The 25,584-nt window shown below is 42.0% G+C and overlaps 1 protein-coding gene across 1 annotated transcript in view; it reads left to right on the forward strand.

Annotated features, from left to right (window-relative positions):
- The window catches only part of TMEM132C (transmembrane protein 132C), a 221,591-nt gene that overhangs the window by 171,398 nt on the left and 24,609 nt on the right, over positions 1 to 25,584 (forward strand). Inside the window, exon 5 of the mRNA XM_055700710.1 lies at positions 20,586 to 20,729. Within this exon, the coding sequence (XP_055556685.1) occupies positions 20,586 to 20,729 (144 nt within the window). The remainder of the gene's footprint in view (positions 1 to 20,585; positions 20,730 to 25,584) is intronic.

Here is a 25,584-nt window from a genome sequence, read left to right on the forward strand (position 1 = left end):
CAGATAATCTACATATCAAAGTTTTCAGCTGGCAGGTATTGTCTCAGTTTAATTGTGAATCACCTCCAATAAACGCAAGTTGAAGGAAATGTATTTGATGTAAAACTATTCTATTGCTATTAGTAATACTAACTGGGACAACTTGAATCAACTGTGCAGCCCTAAATAACACCATGAAGGCAAGAGGGTTTAGAGTTCAGTTACAACAGAGTGCTGGGTCTGAAAGACCAGAGTTACAATTCTCTGGTGTAACAGAGATTACTTCTGTGCCTGCAGTTTCCATCGTGGCAGGTTACAATTGTTTAAAAGAGGATAGCGTTCCTTCCTTTAGATTTATGGTGAATATAATGTCACTAAAGTTTGTGTCATTGCTCTATATTTACAGGCAATGAAGTCGGGAGCCTGCATGCCCGCTTATAAATTGGCCGCTTCCCACAGTGCGTTGAGCTGCGACTAGCAGCGCGTATTGATTAATCTTATCTGTTAAGAATTGGCTTTTTTGTTGTCTGCCCATCAGGAAACAAAAGCAAAAAAAAAGGATGAACTGTTGTTCATTATCTTAAATTGGTCAGAAGATGCAGACAACATAAAGAATTCAGAATGGCTCAACTTAACAGTGCCTTTTTAAGTCCCAGTCATCATTTCTACAACCACTGCACTTCTGCTTCTAGCTTCTGTTTTCTTTACTACAATCACATTCAGTCCTACCTTTTGCAGGAAATGAGAATGGATCAATAAGGCTATCTCAGCTGGCTGGAATTAATTTTTCCATTGGATCGAGTTCTATGTCATTTTCTGTGCAGCACAACAGTATGTATAATTTCCTCTTCCAGCATCCCTCATATCTGACAATGCTGTTGAATGGATTACTTGGAGATTTTTAAAATGCTGAGGAGAGATGGGGTCAGCTAGCTTCCAGATTTTTAAATATCTCTACCATGTAGAGAACTTCTGGTTTTCTTTGTTAGTTTTCCTGCCTGTAGCACAGCGAGATTAACATGAAGCTTAATATATACGCTTCTCAGCCTCAACAGGAGAGAAATCCTGTGAACCAAATGAAAAATTACAGGACAACAAGAATGTGCCGTGAGACAGCCAGTGACTCAGTTACTGGACGCCTGGTGTTGCGGTGGTACCTGCACACTCCCCTGGAAGAGGAGTGTCTCACGGCATTAACACTGCACAGATCGAAGGCAGACAAGTCAGAAACCTCTAGAAGATTCTCAGCCAGCAAGCCAGGCTGATGAAGGTCAAGATGTTGGTCAAGGTGGGATAAAACTGAGCTCCATGAATGGGAAAGGAGGGACAGCACAGCTGGCACTGGGACATAGAATCCCACTTCTGTCCTACGACAGCAGGCATAGGGATTCAGGATCCTTGACACTGATCACTTGTGCACGTTGGGAGAGTCCTGCAGTTCTGCTGACAGCACGGCACGGTGCAGGGCGCGTGGGGACAGCCCAGTGCCTCCGCACTCATCCTCAGCATTGCAAGTGAGTCAAGTCCACGTTCTGCTGCATATAATTTGGGTGTTGGTTCATACGGCATTGCGTTGTGTAACAGGTGAACTCGAGATTCTTTTGTTCCTGTGATTTATTGGGCAAGATTTGGGGTCTGCTTTAAGTATTGGTTCAGGTTTGTGATACTGCTCTATCAGAAGAAGACATCTTAAATAACTGTTTATATTTTAAATGAGAGCTGATTAAAATTCTGCTTGTTTGACATAACCAGAAAGGCAATTTCACAGCTGCCACACACACGTGAGCAGAGACCTCGTAGTAATGAGCCACCAGAAAGTGAGCACTGGACCCAGTTGATAGTGCTTGAAAAGGGCGTTGCAGGGCTGTGTATTTTGGTGCTGTAGCTGCTAAGGGCTGTATTCGCCCCACATGCCCTCTCCTGCCGCCTCCACTGCCAGATCAGATGGAGGAGAACAGAGAAGCACTTCTCAGCAGGAGCAATAGACCAATTTCAGAGGCTGATACTCCGCAAAAAATTAGCAGCTCAAACAGCACTGGAATGTGAAGGCAGAGGAGTTACTGGGTTTAGGTCTGTAGCGTGTATTCAGCGGTTCAGCCCCTGAGCAGAGCTCCCCCATGGCCAGCGATGGGAGGCACGTGCTGTGCCTGATGGAATCTCCTGCGGCACTGCACCTCGGCTGCAAAGGGTTTGGAAGAAATGTAAAGGGAGATGGAAGAACATTGCCCAGCTCTGTTCACGAGGTGCTGGCCGCGCTGGAAGGGGAATCAACCTCAGTAGTCCCAGTTGCTAGGTTCTGCCCTCTCCTATGGAAGTTAATATACCAGTTTGCATCTAAACTAGAGCTTTCTTATTAGCTTTAGCTAACAATCAATTGGCTTGACTTAACTGATAAATACAAGTCCAGGCAGTGCCCAAACTTTTTCCAGACAACGAACAGTTGTGGTTTACCCTAGAGAGTAAAATCATCTCCACCCTCTCGTGTTGTCACCTCAAAGGGATGACAGGCTGAGCAGCACCTGCCAGCACGGAGCAGGTGTGTTTGCAAACACAGCAGTTTCTCAGCCAACTTAAGCATTAAGTTGGTTAGCTGTGACCCATACCAAAAAACAGGAACAATTACTCTTAATTGGCAGCTTCTAACGATGATTTTTATCTGATCTTTAAAGAGAGTTCTAGTATTTCTGGGGAATACCTCATTCTTCACAATCCAGTGAGATACTCACTGAGCAGAATTGCGAATTGTTTAGGCTGAACTTTAATTAATGAGGTTCTGAGGTGCTCCAGCTTTGACAGTGCAACTATGTAGACAACAAGAAGATGCTTTACTCTAATGGAAGCTAATGAGTGAGCATGGGGAAAAAAATGACCAGGACTTTTATAAGCCTCGGTGTTATAACGAGCTACCCCAAGTATTAAAAAACCCAGCAACTTTCACCTTTGGTTTGTATTAGATGCATGTTTGCCTGCCCTGCTTCCAGTTTAGAGTTCATTATCCAGCCAGACGCTCATCACTAAGGATGTTTGTCATCGAATTCATTAGGAATCTGTACTTCAAACTCAGTAGTTCTGCTTGAGGTGGGTAAAGCAGGAGAGGGCTCAGTCCAGCCCTGGGGAGAAGGCTAGCGCCGTGTTGCTGCCACTTTCTCTTCGCCTGTGCAGCAGCTGCTGTAAAGACTGGGGGAGCAGCAGTGATGATGGGATTTGATCTATTCATAATCCCAGTATCAAAAGGGTACCAAGACTGCACCAAAGCCTGGACTACCAACTTTGGTAGCCTGAAACCTACTTTGCTACGCTGGAGGGGCTTACACAAAGGTCTTTCTGCGATGCCCAAGGTCTCCAGATTGATGCACATAGGCTAAATGAATTAACAGACCAAAATTTCCACACTGTGGTGGTGGCCCTATTGCTGTGATGTGTGATTTAGACCATAGTTAAACTGCAGGGCCTGGCAATGTACTTTGGCACAGACAGTGAACCTATCAAGATTGTTTTTCCTCTCAGAAACAGATCACGCCTAATATTTAAAGGACCAGCCCCATAGCATGGGCATCAGCAAGCCAGCGGGCTGGTGAGAGTGGGAATTTCAGCAAGTAAATGGAAACAAAAGTAACACTGACATTAATTTTAATCAGGTCCTAGTCATCTGATTTGTCCTCTGTATTTTTTTTTCTCTTAGCAAAGCTGATTGTCTTTCTGCAAGATTTGTTACCTCACAGAACAATAATACAGGCTGTAATGGTGTAATTTATTGCTGCAATTTGCTTTTGGAAATCCTCTATTAGTGAAAAATAGCAACAGCGCAGTTTTATTAATTACAGCACTAGAATATTGAATGCTGACTGTCACTAGCAGGATTAGTGACTGTGTTGTACTCGGCTCTCCGAGGCCCTATAGGACCAGAGCTTTGCGTGTTTTGGAGGTTGTGAAATGAGTATTTTGATTAAACTAAATTAGTGTAGAAAAATAATTCAAGTTCACTGGAGAGTTTGAGAAAGTGATAGAGGGAAACATTAGCCTGTAAATTCAATATTGAAAAACACCCTGGCGCGTGCTGTGCTCACCTACAATGTGGTTCTGCAGCACAGCCCCTTCCTCTGTGCCTGCTGCCCCCCAACTGCTACTGACGCTTCAAACCTCCAGTTTTACTCTCTCTCAGTATGCCAATCCAGGGAGAAATACTTTATCTCTTTTTCTCTTTAATGTGGAAATGTTTTACCTTGGCATAACGCTTCTATTTTCATGTGCATAAACCAGATTTTACCAGGATGTAGCTGGGCAAGGAGCATGTGGACAGAATCACCTTGTGTGATTGAAAGGTGGATTCTCTTGCTCTTGTGTTCTGAAACAGTGCACGACTGAGTGAAATCCAAAGGGCTTGCTATAACCTCTTTGTGATCTTGAGTTCTCGTTTTGGAGAGCTAACAGAAGGTGGAAGGCCTCCTGCTGCATATATTATGTCAGCAGCAGAAACCAAAGTGATCAGTCTAAGACCTGGATGTACTTTGGAATCATTTTGTACAGGGTACTACGTGCATGTGTGCCAATAGCAAGAAGTTTTTCTATGGCTTGAAGCTTTGATTGAGCCAGCGGAGAAGACTATGTTTTAGATTCTGGATCAGGGACAAAATGTCAATTGCAAGCATTGAAAAGCAGTGACTAACAGTGGAGCTGCCAGCTGGCAGGAGGGATCCTGCGGCATATGTTTTAAGAATGGCTGGAAGCTTCAGGATTGAGCTTTGTGTGGTAATAAGTCAGTCAGTGGAGATTCAGTAATTCCTCCTCGCTGCTCTTACCTCATTCAAATTATGGGCCACTCATTAAGCACGGTGAGACTCTGACACGCAAAGACAGGAATTGTCTGATGGAGGGAGCGCCGCCTGTCTGGAGTTATGTTCTGTCTCCTTTGGATCTTTGGTAGCACTCAGGGCCACAGGAGTTCACTCACCGTTAAAGTGGACACAGTAGTTAATATTTCCCGTGTTACAATGCAAGTATTTGGCTTACAGGGCCATTCTGTATGGCTGGTTCTTTATAAAGGAAAATGCCGATCTCCCTTACTCAATACTGGCACTGTTCTAGTCCTGAAGAATAGAAATATAAGTGAAGGAAGGTTTGTGGCTAGAGGTAATGTCTTTTATTAGGCCATCCAATAAAGTTAGAAAAACCAGCCAAGCTTTCAAGCACACAAATCTTTTTTTCAAGCCTCTTTTGGTGTTGTGAGTTAGAGATGCTCAGATAAGGATAATGGTCACTGTGGTTGCTCCAGGTTATACTAACAAATAAAATACTGCTTTAAACAAATGGATTTGATGCCTTTGTCCTTCATATCACTGACTTATACAATGATCATAGCAGCCTATTTCAAGGATGCTTCTCTAGCCATGAACCTCTAGCCAGTATGATCTTGCAAAGGAACCCCTGAAGGTAAAATATGTTTTTGCTGGAGCAAGAGGAAGATAATTGCATCAGTGATTATACTTTATATATACTTCATATATTTACTTTGTCTCCTTCTAGATATATGCTGGGATTAGTTCCTGTATATTATAAGGCCCAGCAGTCTGTTAGACATGTCTGATTAATAATTTAGTTTTCCTGTGTCACTCATCTTTTTAACTGTAGTAAGTTTCTGATGTCTGTGCAGTGTCAGTTCTCACTAATGCAATAATCTTGTTCCTGCCCTCTGTGTGCTTTCCTTATGTGGACCTGCTATGAAGTCAGTGAAATCAATAATCTATTTGGAAAAGAATAATAATCTAAGAGGCAAAAATAGGAAATAATAATTACTATTTTCTGCATTTATATTACTGCATTTTCACAGCAGTTTCATAAGAATCTCTGTTGTGCCTGTCACAGATTTTGCTTATTGAAAATTAAAACTGTACAGCCAAAATAAGAAAAGATCAAGTAGAAATTTTCTTTTGCTGATTTCAAAGTAGAATGAATTAAATGGAAATGATTTAGCAGAAGCTGCCTGCTGCACTCCCACTGTGGTTTAAACAGGGTTCTGACATCCACGAACTTGAGCCAAGTGCTCATGTGCACTCCACAGCCAAAAATTGAGGGCCTTAAGGAATCTGTAGAAGATGAATACTGCCAATTAGAAGGAGAAAGTAACTCATTAATAATCCGTGACATATTAATCTACACAAATAAAACAAGTTCACAACCCTCCACGGCAGCCATAAAAATCATCGGTGTATCAAGCAGTACCCCAGTTACTTAAAGCAAGAAATTGTCCTTGGGACTTAATTCTTAAAGTCCATAAAGCATTTAAAATTCCTTCACCCCAGCTACAGACTGCATGCCACCCCACACTGCGACCAGCACTGTGCCATTCCCTTGAAACACTCAGGCCAGATAAGATTTTACCTTGATTTTCTGAACTAAACAGTTTATTCATCGTCAGTGTGGCTTGTAGCACTATGTACAATGTGGTTCATATTCAGGAGAAACTGGGGGCTCCGCCTGAAATTCCAGGAGTTTTGATAGGCTTCGCTAGGCGCCATATTTTCATTGACTGTGCAAAAGTTTCTCCCTCTACTGTGAACACATGGAGCCGGGGCAGCTGCCCCTCTGTAAACGGGGAGCTGAAGCACAAGGGCGGCAGGTTGGAAGCTCAACTTGCACAAGTTAATTCAAGGAGAAGAAAGAAGGAGGTGATCCAGGTGCTTACATATAGGTGTCTGATACCACTGAAGGTGCTGCAGAGACTGAGCCAGCCACCCAGGGCTACCAGGTATGGCACAGGACCTACAGGAGACCTGTGCCCTTACAGAAGAGCACCTGGAGGCCAGGCATAGTACCTAAGAGCGTGGGAATGTCTCTCTGCTCTTGGGCACTTCAGTCTTCTCCCAGAGCTGCACGTTGTGAATCGGATCTGTTGTGAAGCACGGCCCCAGAGATGCCATCTTTTTCTTTGCCTGTAACTATGTGGAGATCTGCAGCATATAGTTTAATTCATCGAACTGTACATCCTTGACAGCTTTTCCTGCTACTACACAACTATACAACACTACAAACTGAAGCAAAGAAAAAAATGTACATATATGCAAACGTCAGGCCCTCTCTGTAAAGCTCCTTTGAGCCGTTCTTGACTCCCATCATTCAGAAACCACGTTAAGGTTTGCATCCTTGCTACCAGCGTGACTTCTTGCAGCTATCACACACCGTGTCTCTGCAGCCTCCACCCATGTCAGTGACGATGCAGGTTTCATGTCAACCACAGTGAACATCTGCAACACATTAAGGGATGAACTCAACAACAACCAAAATATCTCTGTGATCCAGATCATCACTGAGTGATGGAAACATCTTGTATCTGTCATCTCTCAGTAGTATAACAGCCAGTCGAATTGGTCACTTTTGCTGGGAGGAGTAGGAACCCAGCCCTTCAGGAGAGGTCAGCGGAGGGCTGTAGAAGTGCTTGGGTCTGACTAAAGAAAGCACGTTAGGGAGGACTCTGTAAGGTTTACTCCGTATTGCTGATCAGAATGGGCCTCGGCTTTACTGAAGCCACTGGCAAAATCACTGCTGGTTTCAGTGGGGTCAGGTTTTAAGAAAATTGCAAAATACTGACAGTAAGAAATACCTGGGATAGAAATGTGCTACATATAAAATGAAAAGCACTGCCTCTGTCTGCCTAGAACCAAGTATGTGGCTTCTGTTAACACAGAATGCATCGTAATCTTCTTTCTGCTGTACTTGTGTATGTATTTGTGTGCATATAGATTACTCACATATATACATGCAGTGTGTAATTGTGTGTGCCTCCATGCATGTGTCCTATTACGTTTCAGCCTGCAACTGTCTATTGATTACAGTTATTACAGCAATATTATTGCAGATATATAGGCAACTATATAACAGGGCCGCAGGTTTAATTGAAATGAACATGGGAAGAAGTTCAAATTGCTAATGAAAATTGCCTTTTTACTACCAGCTATATTCCCACAGCCATCACAGACTGGAGGCATCACCAGAGCTGTGCTGGTTCTGCCTAATGGCAGAGCAAACCTGATTTACCTGGGGGTCTATTTCCAAATAACTTCCTCAGACTCATGGAAAAGGAAAGTAAATGAATGACAGACCTTGAGCCCAGAAAATGCCCTTAAATTGAATTTTTTCACGTATTAGTCTTTTTGCAACAAAAGAGAACTGTAAACAATGAAATTATTTCAGCAAGAAAATATTATATGGCTCCATCCATGGCTGCTTAAGCATCCATGAACTATTCCATTACAAGATCACCAGGTGGCTCTTGCCTTTCTCTCCCATTCAAGCTTTACCGATATTCCCACTCCCATCTGTGATAAACTTAATAGGATCATTCAGCAACGGAGCAAACATGAGAGGTGTTCATCATAGCTGAAGGCTGTCTCAGACAATTATTCCTTAGATGTTTGAGTAAATGAAAAGCTATTTTTGTGATTACAAAGGAAAAAATGTGTTGCAGTTTCCGAGGCCAGTTTATTGACGTAGCTTTTGGTGTCCGTAACAAATATTTATCCTTTCCTAGGAGTACTGTAAGTAGCTACAGTCACCAAATTAATGCCCTTAATATGTTTCTCTCCACTTTATTTTCCAAGCACGTGGCTAACTCTTCTAAGAATGATCGTTAGGTAAAAAATCATATATATGAGTATGTGCTGTAAATGTTGCCCTATGTCTACTATAGATGAAATATGTGTAATTTATGCACTGCATAAATGTGTAAAACCATAAATTTTCAAGAGAACTTAGGACAGTTTATTGTTTGTATTCATCAGGTGTAAGTGTCTGTGTAAGTATCTGTAAGTATACTTATATCCATAAGTAGCAGTGCTCTGAAACAACAGCAGCAATGGTTAAGTATGGCAGTCGCAGAATAAGGGCTTTTAACCTGTCACTGCACAGCTTTTCATCTGTTTGCATCTTCTGCGCTCAAAATAGCTAGTAATGATGCTGCAGTTGGAATATCTCAGGTAGTCACTCACATTTCAACTCATAACTACAATTTTTTCTCTCTAGGTAATGGGTTTCCTATGTAAGTGCATTAATTTCTGAGTCAATTTAGCAAAATGCTGAAAGTAAGGAATGAAATTTCACGAAGGGGAGCAGGTAGTTTCCTGAGTTACACATACACATCTTTTACAAAATCGGGGGTGTTGTTTCTTTATGTCTAAGTATAGAGAAATAAAATGTGGGCTTCTGCTTCCCATCTTCTCCAGTCACCTTTATGTCCTTATTCTATATTCTAAGTGGTTACAGAAGGATGAAGTGTGGGCTTCTGCTTCCCATCTCCTGCAGTTGTCATTAAAACTTTTTCTCTGTTTTTAAGTGGTTCCAGAGCTGTTTCCTTTGAAGTCAGCTTCAGTTACGGACTCTTCCTCCACACAGCAGGAAATATCACCTTTCTTTGAAAATAGATGTTGGCCACTGGATCCTGACGTATCTGTTGTAGTCAACAGAAACTAGCGGCAGCTTTGGTGTAACACTCGTTCTGTCAGTGAGCTGTCCCCATCTGAACAGAGTGTCACAGCTCCAACAGAACAGAGAGGCCCCCAGCCAGAGGCTCAGTTGTTGTTGATACGCGTCGATTATGATAGACACTTTAAAAAGACAAATTGTGCACATTTACAGCTTTAAAGATCGTAAAGGAAGGCACAATCAAGCATGAAAACGTTCAGTTCATTTTATTTCATGTCCTTATTAATTTGCATTCTCCATCACCTAGGGGGTTAGGTTATCTAATAAGATCATCTTGTCAGAGTAATTTAGGGTGGTAGGAAGGTTTGAAGTTATTTTTTGAGGACTTGATTCATGAAAAAAGCGGTGTTGAATTCAAGTGGAATACATTGCCATGTGTGAGCTGAGTGTGTTCCTCTGCCTGCATCCAGCGGCGTGAGGGACCTTGTGGCAGGTGGGAGGAAGGAGTCTCGGCGACTGTGCCCCCGCAGCCTTGGGGGAATCCGTCCGGTGTCTTTTTCTTTGCAGAAAGTTTGCTGCCTGTTGCTGCTGTTGGGAATGCTTCTCCAGCATGAATTAGTCTGGTCCCTCACAATTTAGGTATCTGGATCTACTGAGCTCCTCCAAGGGTGCAGGTTCCCTAAGGCATCCGTAAGCGCTGCTTTAACCCTCTGTGGGAAAAGGACTCTGCGCTTCTCGTCCCACCTTGCTGTATGCTTAGGTAAAGACAGGTTTGAAGATAAAAGAAAACAAAGGGTTTATAAATCAAAAATTTGGAAGAGCCATAAGGGATCAAATTGACACCCACTAGTTGAAGTGGTATTTGGGGGTCCATACTTTATAGAAAAAAGGAATTTGATTTTTTGTTTTGTTTTGTTCTGAGATAACATTGGGGCTATATTTTTCCCAAAATGTTTTTGGAAAATAAAATGGAAAAAAACCTAGAACACTTCAATATTTTTGAAGTATTTTATTCAGCAAGAAAACCAAACCCAAATTGTGTCAGATGGCGTGGGAATGATTTTTCTCATCCCTAGATCTGTTCAGAAAACCACAAGAATCAGTTATTCACCAAGATGTTCTGAGAGTCAGTTGATGGTTGCTCTTTTTTCCTCCTTGGTGTAGAAACAGCCTCTTATTATAGTCACTGATCAGCATATTGAGATCCAGCTCTCACGGAGCCAGGATGGAGTTACTTTTCTAGAAGTAGTAAGTACAGGTAGTATTGATATTCAGGCAGTGGAACTTTACTGGTAGAAATATTAATGGAAGCGCTTGGATCCTGATTCCACAAGGGAGAGGAGATAAGATTTCTTGGTTAGTCTCAGTGCCTGTGGCAAACTATTACAGCTCCTAAATCAAGTTTTGAATGGTATTGTGAACTGCATATGATAAACTTAGTATAACAAATACAGTAAAGTTAATATTTACTTCTGAAACAGATTTCTTTAAAGCAATCTGAATTTGATTCTCCGTTATTCAGAAGTGGAAGAATTGGCAGAACATTCAGAGGTGTTACACTTTTCTGGACCTACTGACTAATAAGTTTCTTCATTCCACGTAGTTTCAAACCCATGGGAAGCGAAGAGGCAGAGACGGGTTATCCCTCTTCAGCAGATCACAGAAAGCAATCTTGTCTGCTGGTATAATTGCTGTTCCCATAAGCTGTGAAGAAAGGGCATTCATTAGACCACAGCTTGAAGCAAAATGTTTCTTACTGTCCTCTTTGGAGGGTTCAAAAGCAGGGTGTGTCTGTTGCTCGTTCTTCTGCTAGCCAAAATACTGTTTGCAGACTTGGAAAATGAGAAGTTTATGCTGGTAAGATTTTACTTTTTTATTCAAAATTATAATCAATAAAAAGTGAGAGCCTGTTGTCATAATAACCTGGGTAGAGTCCAGACCTTTGTACCTGACCTTAAGTCGATGTGGCCTTCATACCAATACCCAGATCTGGTCAATGGCTTTATAGCATTTTTTCCATCATTTTACATCACTAACTGTAAACAGAACAAAGCAATTAAAGGTATGGTTAATTTTGTTCAGTTGCTCCAGTCTCTTCTTACTTCTTAAAAGAGGTGCTCACTTTTGAGTGATGATAGAATTACATTTAGCAATGCAGCTTGCATCTGCTAAATCAGAGCAATCATTGGCTATGTTCCCTTTTGCATGTTTGAATGCTAACAGGGTAAGTTCACTGCAAGGAAAGTGTGGCTTAGTCATCCAAGGATCCGAAGATATTTTTTCTCTATCTGTTAATATATTCTATATTCCCCTTTTCTGTCTGCAGAGCGTAATTTATCTGGACTCAAAAATTGCACTAGCAGGGTATTTGAAAACCATACAAGCAGGGAAGAAAATGGAATGGTTTGTTGCTAATGTAAGGGACCAGTAATTAAGATTTATCTCAATATGGAGACTAAACAAACAGAGACGATGATGGATTAAAAAGACATCACTTTTGCAGAACACTTAAGTTTGCATTTTGAAAAGACACTCAGATCTTTGTCACAAATTACATGATTCACGAAAACTACAGGGAAGATTGTGCTGGGCCCAAGACATTCCCATCCCAGCTGAGCGCCATTTGCTTTCTCTCCTTCTGGCTCCAGGAATCTGCCACTGTTTTCCTTGCAGTGGTCCAGCCCCAGGAGAAATGGGTGAGGGGCCCCAGCATAGCCTGTGCACTGATGGGCTTTACCTGTGTACTGTTGATGGTCAAAGCCACTCTTCTGGGAGATGAGAAATGTGAGTCTGAATCCCTTTCTTATGTCCCTCTTCCCATATTTCCTCCATTTACCTTCTTTAAGATTCCTGGAGACCCACAGGCATCATGTGGACCAAGGTCTTCAAGCAGATGTTGTGAGCTAGGGACAGAACTGTGCCAGCATCCACCTTTGGGTCTTTCCATGGGTGGTGTTTTATCAGGGTTTGACTTCTGCATTATTTGTTCTTCAGGACAGATTTGTCCTTAATTTTTGTGCCATGTATGTTGTTGGCCATTTAACAAAGATTTAATAACGAGAAGATACCTCACAGTGCTGTCGTGTGTTGAAAGTAATTAGCATCCGAAAGAAGCTTTGAAGTTCTTTGTTCTACTATCCTCATCAGAAACAGACTGCAGAAACGGCAACTTTTATTGAATAAGTCTGTTTCTTATGTAGATTTATGTAGATTTTCAATGGTCTAATTTTTCACCACTGTTAATTTGTTCATTAGTTTCCATTGTCCTTGGTAGTATGGACCTGAAGAGTCCTGGGGTACCTGGAAACCATCTGGATCTATGTTTGAATACTGAGGGATGCTGTTAAGTGAGCAGGTTGTCCCCCTTTGGTTTTACTGCTCAATGGCATTACCCCGTTTCTTTTGCAATGTGATATTACTCACGAAGTAAAAGTCCTCAAGGTACAAACTGAGGAATGAAGCAGAGCAGGATTTACATATGGTGGGCCAATAGCACTGGAATCAAGTGAAAGAAAAAAGCAAAGAGCAAACCAAAATCCAACCCTGCCGTGGAGTGAGTCTGCCTCAGGGAGGTCCTCAGTCGTGCAAACTCCTTGGTCTGTAGAAATGCTCCTGTTCTTCTGGAGCGTGTGCTAAGAATGTAAAAGCAGAATGTCAGCTTCTTTCCTTTCTGTCTGTGGATGCGGAGTGTCAGAGAATCCAGTTGGCAGAAAGCACAACGTATAATTTACTTTTAATCACAGGATTATGTAGATAAACAGAGTCTGATGCCTAACAATGTTATTTCGTTAATCAGCTGTAATCTTAGTAGTATTAATAACTCAAATCTACCACCACTGTGTTACCAGACTCGCAAATCAGCACAACCGTTGCCTGCAGCGCAGGGCAGCTCTGTGCATCACGCTAACCAGGGTGCCCTGGAAACTTGTGATGCATAACTTAGTGCTCAGTGGCAGACTATTTATGGTGTCCACAACTGGCGTATGTGGAGTTTACTTTATATCTCCATCTTCTTCTCCTGTAAATGTGTTGCCAGAGTGTCACTGTTCATCAAGGGTGATGGGTTGAGCACTGGCTGGAAGTGCAGTGCAGCTCCTGGAGCTTTCCTGCATAGGCATTCCCCACTGATTCAAGTGCTGTCAGCAGCATGCAGGGGCTCGCTGCTTCTGTCCTGTTGCCGTAAGACAAATACTGGTTTGATTTTAAGGGAGGCAGTGCCCAACTGCCTCTTCTCCAAAAACTTTTTCAAGAAACTTTCCCTATAAATTAAAACCTACTTGGCTTTTCTGTGTCACTCCTTCAGGTCTACAGCATAGGTTTGCTACTCAAGAGGTAGTGTGTTTGCATGGGAGGAAAATCTTAATGCTAAGCTATGATTAACATCGTTCTATGAGATTCCACTTGCAGAGTTTTCAGCCTCTAAACAGGACCATTCTCATGACCTCAGGCTCCCATGGATTTCTCTTGATAACACCATCTAATCGGATTTAGACTTTAATTAAACAGCTGTCACTTTGCTTCCTCATTCTCCCGCAAATTAAGGTTGAATTAGTTCCTAAATTAGTCATGGCTGAATGCTTGCCTTAGAACTGAGAGGTTGGATGAACATAAGGTTTGCTCTTTGGCTAAATTCAAGCAACTAAGGCTTGCATTCTGCGTTCTTGCTCTTTGCACAGAGCTCCCACTGACATCGGTGGAAGTTCCCTGACTGAAACAGGGATGGAATAAAATGTGAGGTTCCTGCAGATTCAACCACAGTGTTACCTGTCTTCAAATGTGAGCACATGCTTCTTCTCAGCTCTGGCTGGCATACATTCGCTTTATGGATGTTATTTTCCCTTTCTCAAAAAGGTCTTGATTTTGCTGAAAACCAGTTCTGCTAAGTTTATTGTGAAGCACAATGAGTGCAGCTGTGGAAGAAAATGTGTAGACCAATTCTACTGCTAGTGGACTTTACCTAAATTAACTCTGATGTAACCGAGACCAGAGTATGAATAAAGTTTATTGTAACATCAGCTCCAAGCAGGACAGCTCAGTCTTCCTGCAGAACGGTGATACTGGCATCAAATTCTGCTTAATGGTCTCACTGCACTCAGGTCTCAGTGCGATACAATGCAGTGGGATTCCCTGCCTGACACCAATCTCACCACTTTCCTTTGAAATGCCAGTTCTTTTCCTGACCTACTCAAGTGTAGTAGCAAGACTTGTAACTGTGGTGACTTGATACAGGCACACCCAGATGAGTGCCAAGCCACTAGGCTGCCAGAACCCACCGGTTCTAGCCTGTGGGCTTCTTAATTAATTTTATATTTTTTTTCAAATCAAGAACACAGGGACGTGAATGGGAGTACCTCTTTGTCCTAACTAGTTACACTTGAGTCACAGCTTATCAAGTGCACATCTATAAAGAGGTGTGCAAGCCACCCAGCCCTCTTACTTTATTTGTTTATCTGGGGAAGGCAGATGGACAGTAGAAGTTGCTCCTGCTATGAAGGTTTCATACCACACTTGCTGCATACATATTCCAGCAGAGAAACTTCTCTTTATCTGTAGGAGGTATCCAGTTGTGACCCCAGGGCTTCATTCCCAAAGTCACTGAAGCATGTTGAATGAAGGTTTGGGTAGAGGAGGTACAATTCTGTGTCCTTGATGCAGAGTCTGACGGTTCAGGTCCTTTGCACGAGGCTGGGGTTTTGAGCAAGCAAACACAGTGCTGGTTGGAGCTGGGCTGGTACAGAAGATGCCATCTAAGCTGGGAAAGAGTAGGTGTTTTGTTAGTGGATAATGAAAATGCTGTGTTGGGTGAAGACAGTTACTCAGTTCTGTTTAGGAGATCTAGCTAGCCTCAAGTAAAAATTTACCAATACTTTTAAAAGTAATTTCTTATTTTTTCTTATTTGCTTATTATTTCTTATTTTTCTTATTTGTTAACTAAATATGTTTAAATAGTAATTATTTCCTTCATATGCTGTATTCATTGAAGGGATGCCCTGGTAACAGGAGAGAACTGCCTTAATCGGGACGTTGTCGGTAGTTCTTGAAGGCCAACTGTCTCTGCACTATCGGTCAGATGTTGGGATTTGGTCATTGTGCTGCAAAGATAGTTTGAGGCTTCCAAAGAAGTTCAGGACTCAAATCTCCCTTCTGCGTCAATGAGAATTACATGTGTAGTTCTCCGTTTTGACTTTGGAAATTACAACCCTTGCTTTTTTAGAGTTGTAATACACTTACAGAAGCTCCTTTCCAACCCGGATATTGAAGCTTACTTATAACTCATCCTCCTTCTGGTTTTTATTTTTTTGTTGGGTTTTTTTGTTGGGTTTTTTTTTCAATTTACTTTACACTACTTTCCCCATTTTTTAATTTATTGGGAACAGGTCCAAACATTGCTATCAGATGCTTTCAGTCTTTTGCCACACAAGAGAAATTTGATTTTAAAACTTTAGTTGCTGCCTGCACAGAAAGTAGATTAGTTCTTGGGGGATTTTAAAAATTAAAGAATGTGGAAATGGACAAGATATTGTGATTTTGAAAAGTGCCTACATTTTAAATGAGTTCTTAGTCTCTCTAAAGGTTTCTCCGTAATCTTGGTTGTATACTCCCAAATTAGCTTGCAAATGGGATAGTATATTGCATTTAAAAATAAAATGTAAAAATCATCACCTAGACTACCTAGCATATTTCCTGGTCTGATGTGAGAACAAGTGTTTTCTTAATGTTGCTGGACATACCCTTAAGATTCAGCTACTGTTTCTGCTGATCAGTGGCGAATGAAGGGTGTTCCAGGAGGTGGCAGAGTGCCAGGAGCAGGTTGGGGTGCTGAATCGGAGCCCTTGGCTGCGGCGCACACTCGGAGCGCTCAGTATTGCCGAGCAGACAGACAGACAGAGGTCTGTTTAAGCTCCTTTTACTTTTATGAGTTTCAGTTCAGCTTTTGAGGAGTCTTGGACCATGGAGCCTTTCATACATCATTTAGGGTTTTCTGCCTAACAGCTTGTGTATGGGTGCAGACAATGGGTCAATTCTCCGTTAACATTAAAGCCTGTGGCTTTATTGCAGCAATATAAAGGAGACACAGAGGAGGCAGAAGTTATGCCATAAGGCTATTCCATATGCAGGGATATAGGACACACATTTTTCCATTTTAGCTCTAAACAAAAAGACAATAGAATCAAGACTTGGTTCTTTGGTCTTTCTTTTTTTTTTTTTTAATATCACAGTTGAATAGCATAGGGCACTCACAGACTGAGGAAGGGAAGTGGCCGGTTTGAAAATTGCTTTTAACGTAGTGTGTAATATATTAATTGCTTATACTTCAGTATTTCTTAGTCTGTAGAATAGCAATGAGTTATGACCGCTTTCAGTGGAGATGAAATTCGAAGGTTTCTATCTCTGCTCGAAGCTGTAGCTAGGTGGCTACCAATTGCTTCCCAGTGCTGGGGATCTCTAACGATTGTGGTGGTACTAGCTATGAAGCCATTAGTTAATATCTACGACGTGCACATCATGAATTTGAAATTCCTAAAGTTCGTATTGGGATGCAGAGAAGGGATGTAAAATTTCAGTAGCCTAGTATCATGAGAAATGCTGCCTTTTACAATTTTGGGGGCAGATGCATCTCTGAGGTAATTAATCAAAATAAATTCATTCAGATGCACACTACTTCCTTTAATGAAACCATTAGCAAAGGGCAGAAGATTGAGGTTTCTAATTGCTGATAATGGGCCGATAGTCAGATTTTCTGTCTTCTCTTCAGAAAGGTCTTGGAAAATTTGCAAAGGTTTTTTAACCTTTGTAATAATAGCTTTAGATCAAAGCCACTTAGAATTCAGATGCACCAATAATGACCTGTTGGGAAGAGGGAAACAGAAGTGACAGATGATTACTTCCCAATTGCTGCATCAGCCCTGCTCTGTATCGTGCGGAAAGCGGGGGTATCCACGACATGTCCCTGTCAGGCTGTCCTGGTTTAAAGGTGTAGGTCATTTTCTTTTGTCCAGTGAAGAAGGATCATCTTACTTAAGCTGGGTGAAGCAGGGTAGGATTATTTTGAATACAAGACATGTAGGTTATTGCCTTATCATTCAATTCTGAAAAAACTGAGACTACCAAGATAGAGGGGTGGAGGGATCCTTGAGGGTCACCTGCTGCTTTGCCTCTTCTGCTTGGCTCATCCGACCCCTGTTAGTGCTGAGTGATGTGTATAACCGCTTCTTCGGAGATCGTTTAGGCCACGCTGTGCATTTGTTCTGCCCCAGACAACCTATCCCATCAATTCTCTGTCATTATTTTTATAAAAAAAGATTGCCTTAATGTCAACCAAGTCTTCCTTGTTGCAGTTTAAGTCCATTACCTCAGGCCCTATCCATGAACATGAAAAATAGTTTATTCTTCCTCATTTCTTGAAAAATTTTATGTGTATGGAGACAGTAACCGTCTTTCCCCATAATCTTTTCTAGGCTAAACAATCCTAATTCTTTCAGTCACTCCTCATGGATCTTGTTTTCTACTCTTTGATTTATTCTCCTTATTCTTTTTTATTTCTTTTCACTTGCAGAAGTTTTCCAGGGCAGTTTAGCTCTCAAAATCAGATGCAGCCCTGCAGCTGGGGCCCGGTGGTGCTGAGCAGGGCTGCCTCGCGCCTCGGCATGATAAGCCTCTCCATGCACTTCACTGCGCGGGAGGCTGCTTCGGTTTGTTTGGGTTCAGATTTTTAACAACAGTGTGCAAATTGCTGAGTTCCGTTCCATTTGTGATCTACTCCAGTCCCCAAATGCTTTTCTGAGAGCAGCTTTTCCCCTTGAATCTTTTCCACCCTGTGTTTCTAGCATTTGACCTATGGAAAAGCAGCTTGCATGTAACTTTACTGGATCCCATTTTTTTAAACCCTGTCTCCAAGACTGGATTTGAATCCTGACCTCTCGTGTTCCCGTGGTGGAGGCTGGCGCTTGGCCGTGGCTGGTGGTGCAGCCAGCGTGATTCAGCACGGTGCCGCTGGCAGCCGGACCATCGCCGGGGGGCTGGGAGGGGGCTGCGCTGGGCTTCTGCTGGTCCGCAGGGTGGGAGATCAGCCCAGCATCCTCACGCCTGGTGGTCTCCTCTGCCGGGCTCCCCGCTTATCTTCTCGCCTGTTTTCCTTAATCTTTGACTTCACGTTGAGGCCACTGATGACTGGGACTGCAGCCATGAGCAGAGCTGAGCTGCAGGGAGTTCTCCTGGCGCTCAGGCGGTTCGTTGCAATGTAAACCTGGGTGATGAATTTGTTCTGCTGCGTGTGGCACAGAAGTTTCACCTCATTGCATAATCAGATCTGTGTTCTTATCTGCTTGGCAGTAGTGCAGGGCTTGTTTCAGTTTTTGTTTTGTGTGTATGCGATTTTCTGATTTGGCTTGAGCTTCATAAATTACCACTAAATGCAAATATGGGTAAATCTGCGAGCCACAGAATATGTTTTATATCTGAAACTCATTTCTATGTATGGGATTTCTTTTCCTCTGAACCTGTCCCTTTAAATTAGATTTCTCTATCAGTAATACGTATCAGTTGCTAAGAAAAAAACTGGATCTGAGTAGAATAATTTCAAAGCAGAGCTGAGATAGCCTGAAAAGATGTCCTGTCATTTCCACAAACTCTCTTGCTGCTGCTTTGCCCTGGAGTCTTCGGTTCGCAGTGTTTAACACTCAGAGTCACAAAAAATAAGGCTTTAAGGGATCAAGGCAAAAGATTAATTTCAGAGGACATACAGCACTTCCAGTAGCCAAATACACAATAGAAAATAGGTTGAACCTGCTTTTAGGAGAGCCTGCATGGGTTATTCAGTGCTTGCTGCTTTGGAAGTCTGCAGGCAGAGGAACAGTTGGGTTTGATACTGAGGTTTTTTCACAGATGTTCAGATCTGCTCCTTTACATCTGTTTCTGGACTTATCAACATGCCAGCACATGGAAATAAATACTTTTAGAGCAAAATGTTAAGTTTACATGACAGTTAAGGTCCAAAAGCCATGCATTTCACTGCAGTGCTCTGTTGCTCAGAAATGCCAGGTACCTGGCAGAATTGGGGGGTGGGGGCTCTACCTTTGACAGTCAGGAGTTCCTGAGAATGACCTGAGACTTTCCAGTAATATTATTTGTAAATCTGGCTCTGATTTACCGTGTTGAGTAGCTTTGTTTTCATATTTGGAATAAGAATTATTTAGGGTTCTTACTTTTCTAGAACAGTCAACGTTCTTTAAGAATTTTTTTTAAGTTTGGTGGGTTTTCTTATGAGAGCTGTAGGAGAACCTGAGAAATAACAAGTTGAAAGATGAAAAAATCTGACCTAGATTTCAAACTCACTAAACTTGGATTGAATACAGTATCAGTGCCCCATTTTGCTGCAGTTGACATCAGTGGCTGCAGTCCTCATGATGCTGGTGCTGAGGATTTTGCTGAATATTTTATTTACTTTATAGAATTGGAAGTTGAAAAGTTTGAGAAAACTTTGACATCCTTACTGCTTGGGAATCTTTGGGAATACTGTGATGCTGAAGCAGGAGTTAGAAGAGTTAGCTTTATCGATGATGCATTGAAAGGCTTTTACATGCCATGACTCAAGTCCAAACTTCAAATTTCCTTGTTATTTTCCCTGCGTTTAATAGCATCACTAACTCCTTCTGGATTCCTTACATTGCTTCAATGGCCATATCGAAGGAAATTAAATAATCTTGAGACAGTTCCAGATACAAAGTTCACAGAGAGGACCCTTCTTTGCAATGGGCTTAAATTCAAAGAGTAATGTTTTTACTTTTGAGGCTCCTATCCCAAACATTGCCAAAGAAATCCAGTTAGTGAAAACTCTGAACTCATGTTTTGGAAGGTAAATATTGGAAAAAGCCCCACGTAAGTACAAAGTAGAAGCTACCTGTGATGTGGGCATGGCTGGACTGAATTTAGCTGTGATCATGTAGCTCGCTCTTTAGCAGCGTGCAATGCATCTGACGGTGTTTATTTAGCAGATCAAATGTAATCGGGGTTTTACTATATTTTACCAGGTTGCACCTGTTTGAAAATGAGATTCCATCATTAGGCACTGAGAACTAATGCATCTTTCTTGAGTCCAGTTGAAGAGGTGATGCTTGCCTTATGGAGATTTCTTTAGCTGTCTCTGAACAGCACTGTGCTTTTTTTTTTTTTTTTTTCATGTGTGTGTACAGGACATGGAAATTCTGAATACTGCAATTCTCACAGGAAAAACAGTGGCAGTGCCCATCAAAGTAGTGTCCATTGAGGAGAACGGTGCTGTGACAGACATCTCTGAGTCAGTTGAGTGCAGATCCTCTGATGAAGACGTCATTAAAGTAAGTTCACACCTTGTATTGGCTTCTGAAATGTCATGTATTTTTATACACAAAAAGCTAGTAGCCTGGGAACAACCACTAAATCAACTCCAACAAAATTAATTGTACTATTGTTTCAAAAGCATAAGGAGAGGATTTTTTAAGAAAATAGAGTATTAGGTGCAACAGTATAGCCACCATGCCGAGATCAGTGTTTTAATTTTGTGTCCTAATTTTAGAAGGTCTTGGTAGCATCACCTCAAGTCCTCTATGCACAGTCTTCATTCACTGCAAAACCAGCTTCGCTGTTAGTGCTGCCTCTCCAGATGTTTCTTATCACCTTTCCAGCTGTGATGATCACCTCCACAGCTGCATCAGTGGGATGGATTGGATGAGTGTTCCCCAGCAACTGCAATGCAAAGTCATCCTGGTCGACTCCACATTCTGCTGAGAGCTGTTTTGAATTAACAACTTGATTCTGCACAGACGTGGCTCAAAAGCATTTACATGGCTGGGCCATCAGTTTAGCACTAGCAGCGGTAACAGGCACCAGCGGGGCAGTGATGTCTTGAGGCGAGACAGCTATTTCTGCTGCGAGTAGGTGCTGGGAGCCCTGAAGGAAACGCACAGCTGTGCAGGGAGTCAGTACAAAGGCAGCGCTCTGCATGCAGCCCCTTGCACTTTGCACGCAGGACTTACACGGTACCTGGGGTCTGAGCAAGGGGGATTTTTACCCTTGGTCTATAAGCTCTTTTGAATACGGGATTTTAATACATTCTGTGATTTTACAGCATATAGCACAGTGGGCTTTGTGATTATACACTTTAGGTGCCTTTAATGTGCTGTCAGCTCTCTTGGGTGTATAGTATACAAATAGCAATGCCGCAGCACCATGCATTACAGTCAGTGCAGCGTGTAGGTTTGTGGAAAGCAGTAAAACTCCTGTGAACTTGCAGGACCCAACAGTTTGTTGCACTGTTGTAGAACTTACGTAGAAGCATTTATTGTGTCATACTTGGAACTAATGAAGCCATTATAGAAGACTTTTACGGAAAGCTCTCTGCTTTCATCGGATCCTTCATAGCCAAACAAATGTCCCCAGTTTGCTGGAGCCTGAAATGCTCCCATATATCACATGCTTTACAGAGTTTTTAATCTCAAAGAATACCTCTTAACCTTTTTCCTAAGGTAGCCACCTAACTACAAATCAAATTAAAAGCTGGAATTTAGTTTAGGGGTCATCCTGATTGTGACCTTACTGGAAAACCAAATCCCTTAAGAAAAAAAAGTACAAGGTAGCATTCACAAATCAAAAAAATAAATTCAGAAAAGAACTACTGTGATCATCCAGATTAGCCATCTTGCTTTAAAAGCTTACAGAATTTCACCAAATAATTCCAGCCCCTTGGGGATGTCTTTGTTCCAACAGGGAAAATGACCAGTGTTAAGTTCTGCCGTTCAGAGGAAGACTCAGGTCAGGGGAAAAAAAATACATCTGATGGGCATTTGTTACACATCACCAGATGGTGCATAGGAAATGACAGCACAATGATTTCCTAAATAAAAATCCCTCTGCAAAAAAGACTTCTGGGTTTTACAGCTTTGGATCATATCGATCAAGGAGAAATGGAATTCCCAAATCTTACAAAAAAAGAGAGTGTAATTGCAGTCCAGCCTGGACTATTGCTGTTCTCCAACAATTTGTTTGGAAATAATGTTTTCTTGAAGCAGTATGTCCTTTGATTAGCACTTGGGACCCTGCCGTGCTCGTCTCTTATTTTCTACAGAAATAATTTATCTCCACTAAAAGGGTTTCTTAAAATGGAACCTGTTTGCACTATTGGAACATTTTTAAGTGGCTTCTAGAAGCCTCCCTGTCTAGCCACTCTCAAGTTGAAGTGAAACAAATAACTGGAGGCTAACACACAGTGTTTATTGGACTCAACTAGAGAAATTTTTCAGGTGTAATTTCTTTCTCTTCAGAAATGGTTTGGAATTGTTCAGATGAATAGAGATATGATCTTCTGTGTATTTAGAAATATACGCAGAATCTCTTGAGGAATGCGTCTGTGACACGAGTGCTAACTGCTGTAAAACATACAGCTCGTTAAAAAAATAGAGTTCAATGAAATGCTTTCCTTTCCATGAAAATAACCTGAGTTCAAAAATCTTCAGCGCTACATGTCTTTCAGAGGTACTATAAACATTTTGCATTTGTATTTCATCACTCTTGGACTAGCTTATATCCTGTCAATACCTGAGGGGATATACATGGTATTGTGTTACTATTGTATAGCTCTTATTTATAATTGGTAAATTAAAAGGTGGATATGAGTGTCACTGTATTAGCCTTGAACGATACTCTAAAGACCTCCTTTACTAGTTTCTTTTCATTTTTAAATGACATTAATAGCTTTGAGATGTTTTGAGGTCAAAACAGGGATTCAGATAATATTGGTCCACACATGCAGCTGCTGTGGCTGTCACTGGAAACAGAACCACGGATCTTACCCTTAAGACGTCCCTCAGTAGTTAATGAGCAGCGAGCTTTGGCTTCATTGGGACTGATGAGTAGAGGATGACATTAATGGCAGGTAAAGGCCACTGCAAGAATGTCAGGAATTTCTGCTAGGAGCTAAAATCCAGGACAGAGTGTCACAGCTGTCCCTGTCTTATTGCAGTGACTTGAAACAAAATCCCAGATCAAAGCAACAGTGAATTGTCGGGGGCAGAAAAGCTGGCTGGGGGATTTTATGGATGAACTCTAGCTTAACAGCTAGAAAAGGCTGGAACTACTGCTGGTATCAACACTTCCACAGCAGGAGTGATGGGTCCCAATAGCAGGTGATAGGACTAGAGGCAATGGCCTCAAGTTGCGCCAGGAGAGGTTTAGATGAAGTATTCAGAAATATTTCTTCACCAAAAGGGTTGTCAAGCCCTGGAACAGTCTGCCTAGGGAGGCAGTGGAGTCACCATCCCTAGGGGTATGTAAAAGATGTGTAGATGTGGCGCTTGGGGACATGGTTTAGTGCTGGACTTGGCAGTGCTGGGGTAATGGTTGGACTCAGTCATCTTAAAGGTCTTTTCCAATGCAAATGATTCTGTGATTCTGTGACTTACAGGCACCTGCCAAGGTTACAGATCTTGTTGAAAGCCCAATCCAGTAACCATTTACACACATGAGTAACTTTAGTGTGAATACTGCTGACATCAGGGAACATACTTATATGAAATAGTCATTTAGGATTCATAAATGTTTAAGAGATTTTTGCCATTTGTGGTGGAAACAGTTTATGAAATGAAATTAATACTAACTAAATAGACACAAACCCTTGTTGAAATGCCTGCTGTCCATTTGTGAATCTGTTCAGATTAAGTATCAGTCTGGGTGCTGTGTAACACATGGTGCAGGAACGTCTTGGTTTGCCATTAAGGAAGCTGACAGATGGACTTACTCAGAAGATATAAATAAATAATTGTGTAGTAATCATAGTAACTTATTTTTTAATGTATTCTATGTAATATAATTTTAATATATGTCTGGAACCATATCACAGTACTCTATTTACTAAGGAAAAGTCATCAGCACTTCATTATTTAGATGATACTTTGCTATTGTCCTAATAGACACAATCTTACAGAAATGGCTATGCTTCGGCCTCTTCAGTTGTTTATTTAACTACAAAGACGTTTCACTGCTCTCCCTTACTTTCCACTACTTGCAAAACTTGAGCTGTGTTGAAGAACTAAATACAGAAGCACTGTTTTCACTTTGAAAGGCAGAGGAGCCAGTAGTTGGCAGTATCCATAGGTATTTTTACTAGAAGTTATGTATTTTTCTGCCAGCAGGCTGAATGCAGTTCCAAGCTCAGTGGCTGAGCTACAGGCAGGTATTCATGGATCGAACTCTTCAGCCTCAATCTTGCATTCATTAAAGCCATCAGGAAAGCTCACCCTGAAATTTTAATGGGATGGGGACAGTCCCTCAGGCTCCTTAGTGTATCATCAGAGTACCATGGCTATTCCAGAGTAAGGTCTATAGATGCCCTTTCATCACATCGTTTAGGCACCACATAGAGAGACGCTGTGACTCGAATGAGGAGCGTTACATTGGGGCAGCACAATCGCTTGCTCTCTGAGCGTCGGGGCTGGATGCCGGACCGTAGTTCTCAAGCAGGTCTCCACCACGAAGGGAAATCATATGCCCTTGCTTTGCATTAGCCCTACCTAGAAGAGTGTGGTTCTCCACGCATAAGCGAGGCTGGTGCTCTGTTAGTGAGGGCAGAGGTCCCCACGCTCTGTAAGTGTATTGACCAGAATGGGTGTCACCTTCTCCCCACAGCTGCCGGACTGGTGGGGGACGATGTCCTGCTGCAGCACCAGCTTCTGCTACCTGAGCTACTTACTGTAAGGGCTCAGCTGGTCCCTGGATCCCTTTGAACTTTCCAGACATGCAGCCAAGAGACAGCAAAACAGGTGCCCAGGGAACGATGAGATGGGGACTGGTGATGGCAGAAAGAGTGACGTGATGGAAGGGTGTGAAGCGTTGCGTTAAAGAAAGTGCTAGTGCCAAAATACATTGGTCTGTCAAAACCTTGTGATGTTGTATGGGAATCGGGGTGTGACTGTCCTTACTGGTGCACTGTAGTACTAAAGGATGTGGAAATGCTCAAGATCGTTAAGGAAGGGCCTAAATATCTGGTGTGTTGCCCTCCACTGGGCTAATTCAAGACCTGGTCCTTTTCCTATGGAAATTGAATGCACATTACAGAACTGACCTGGTAGAGAATCAGTGCTAAACGTGACTTGGTGATAATTGTACTCAGTTCAGTAAAACATTTTAACAGAAATTTCCAAAATATAAAAATGAGGGATC

The sequence above is a fragment of the Falco cherrug genome, chromosome 1 (assembly GCF_023634085.1).
Source record: "Falco cherrug isolate bFalChe1 chromosome 1, bFalChe1.pri, whole genome shotgun sequence".
Taxonomy (NCBI): Eukaryota; Metazoa; Chordata; class Aves; order Falconiformes; family Falconidae; genus Falco; species Falco cherrug.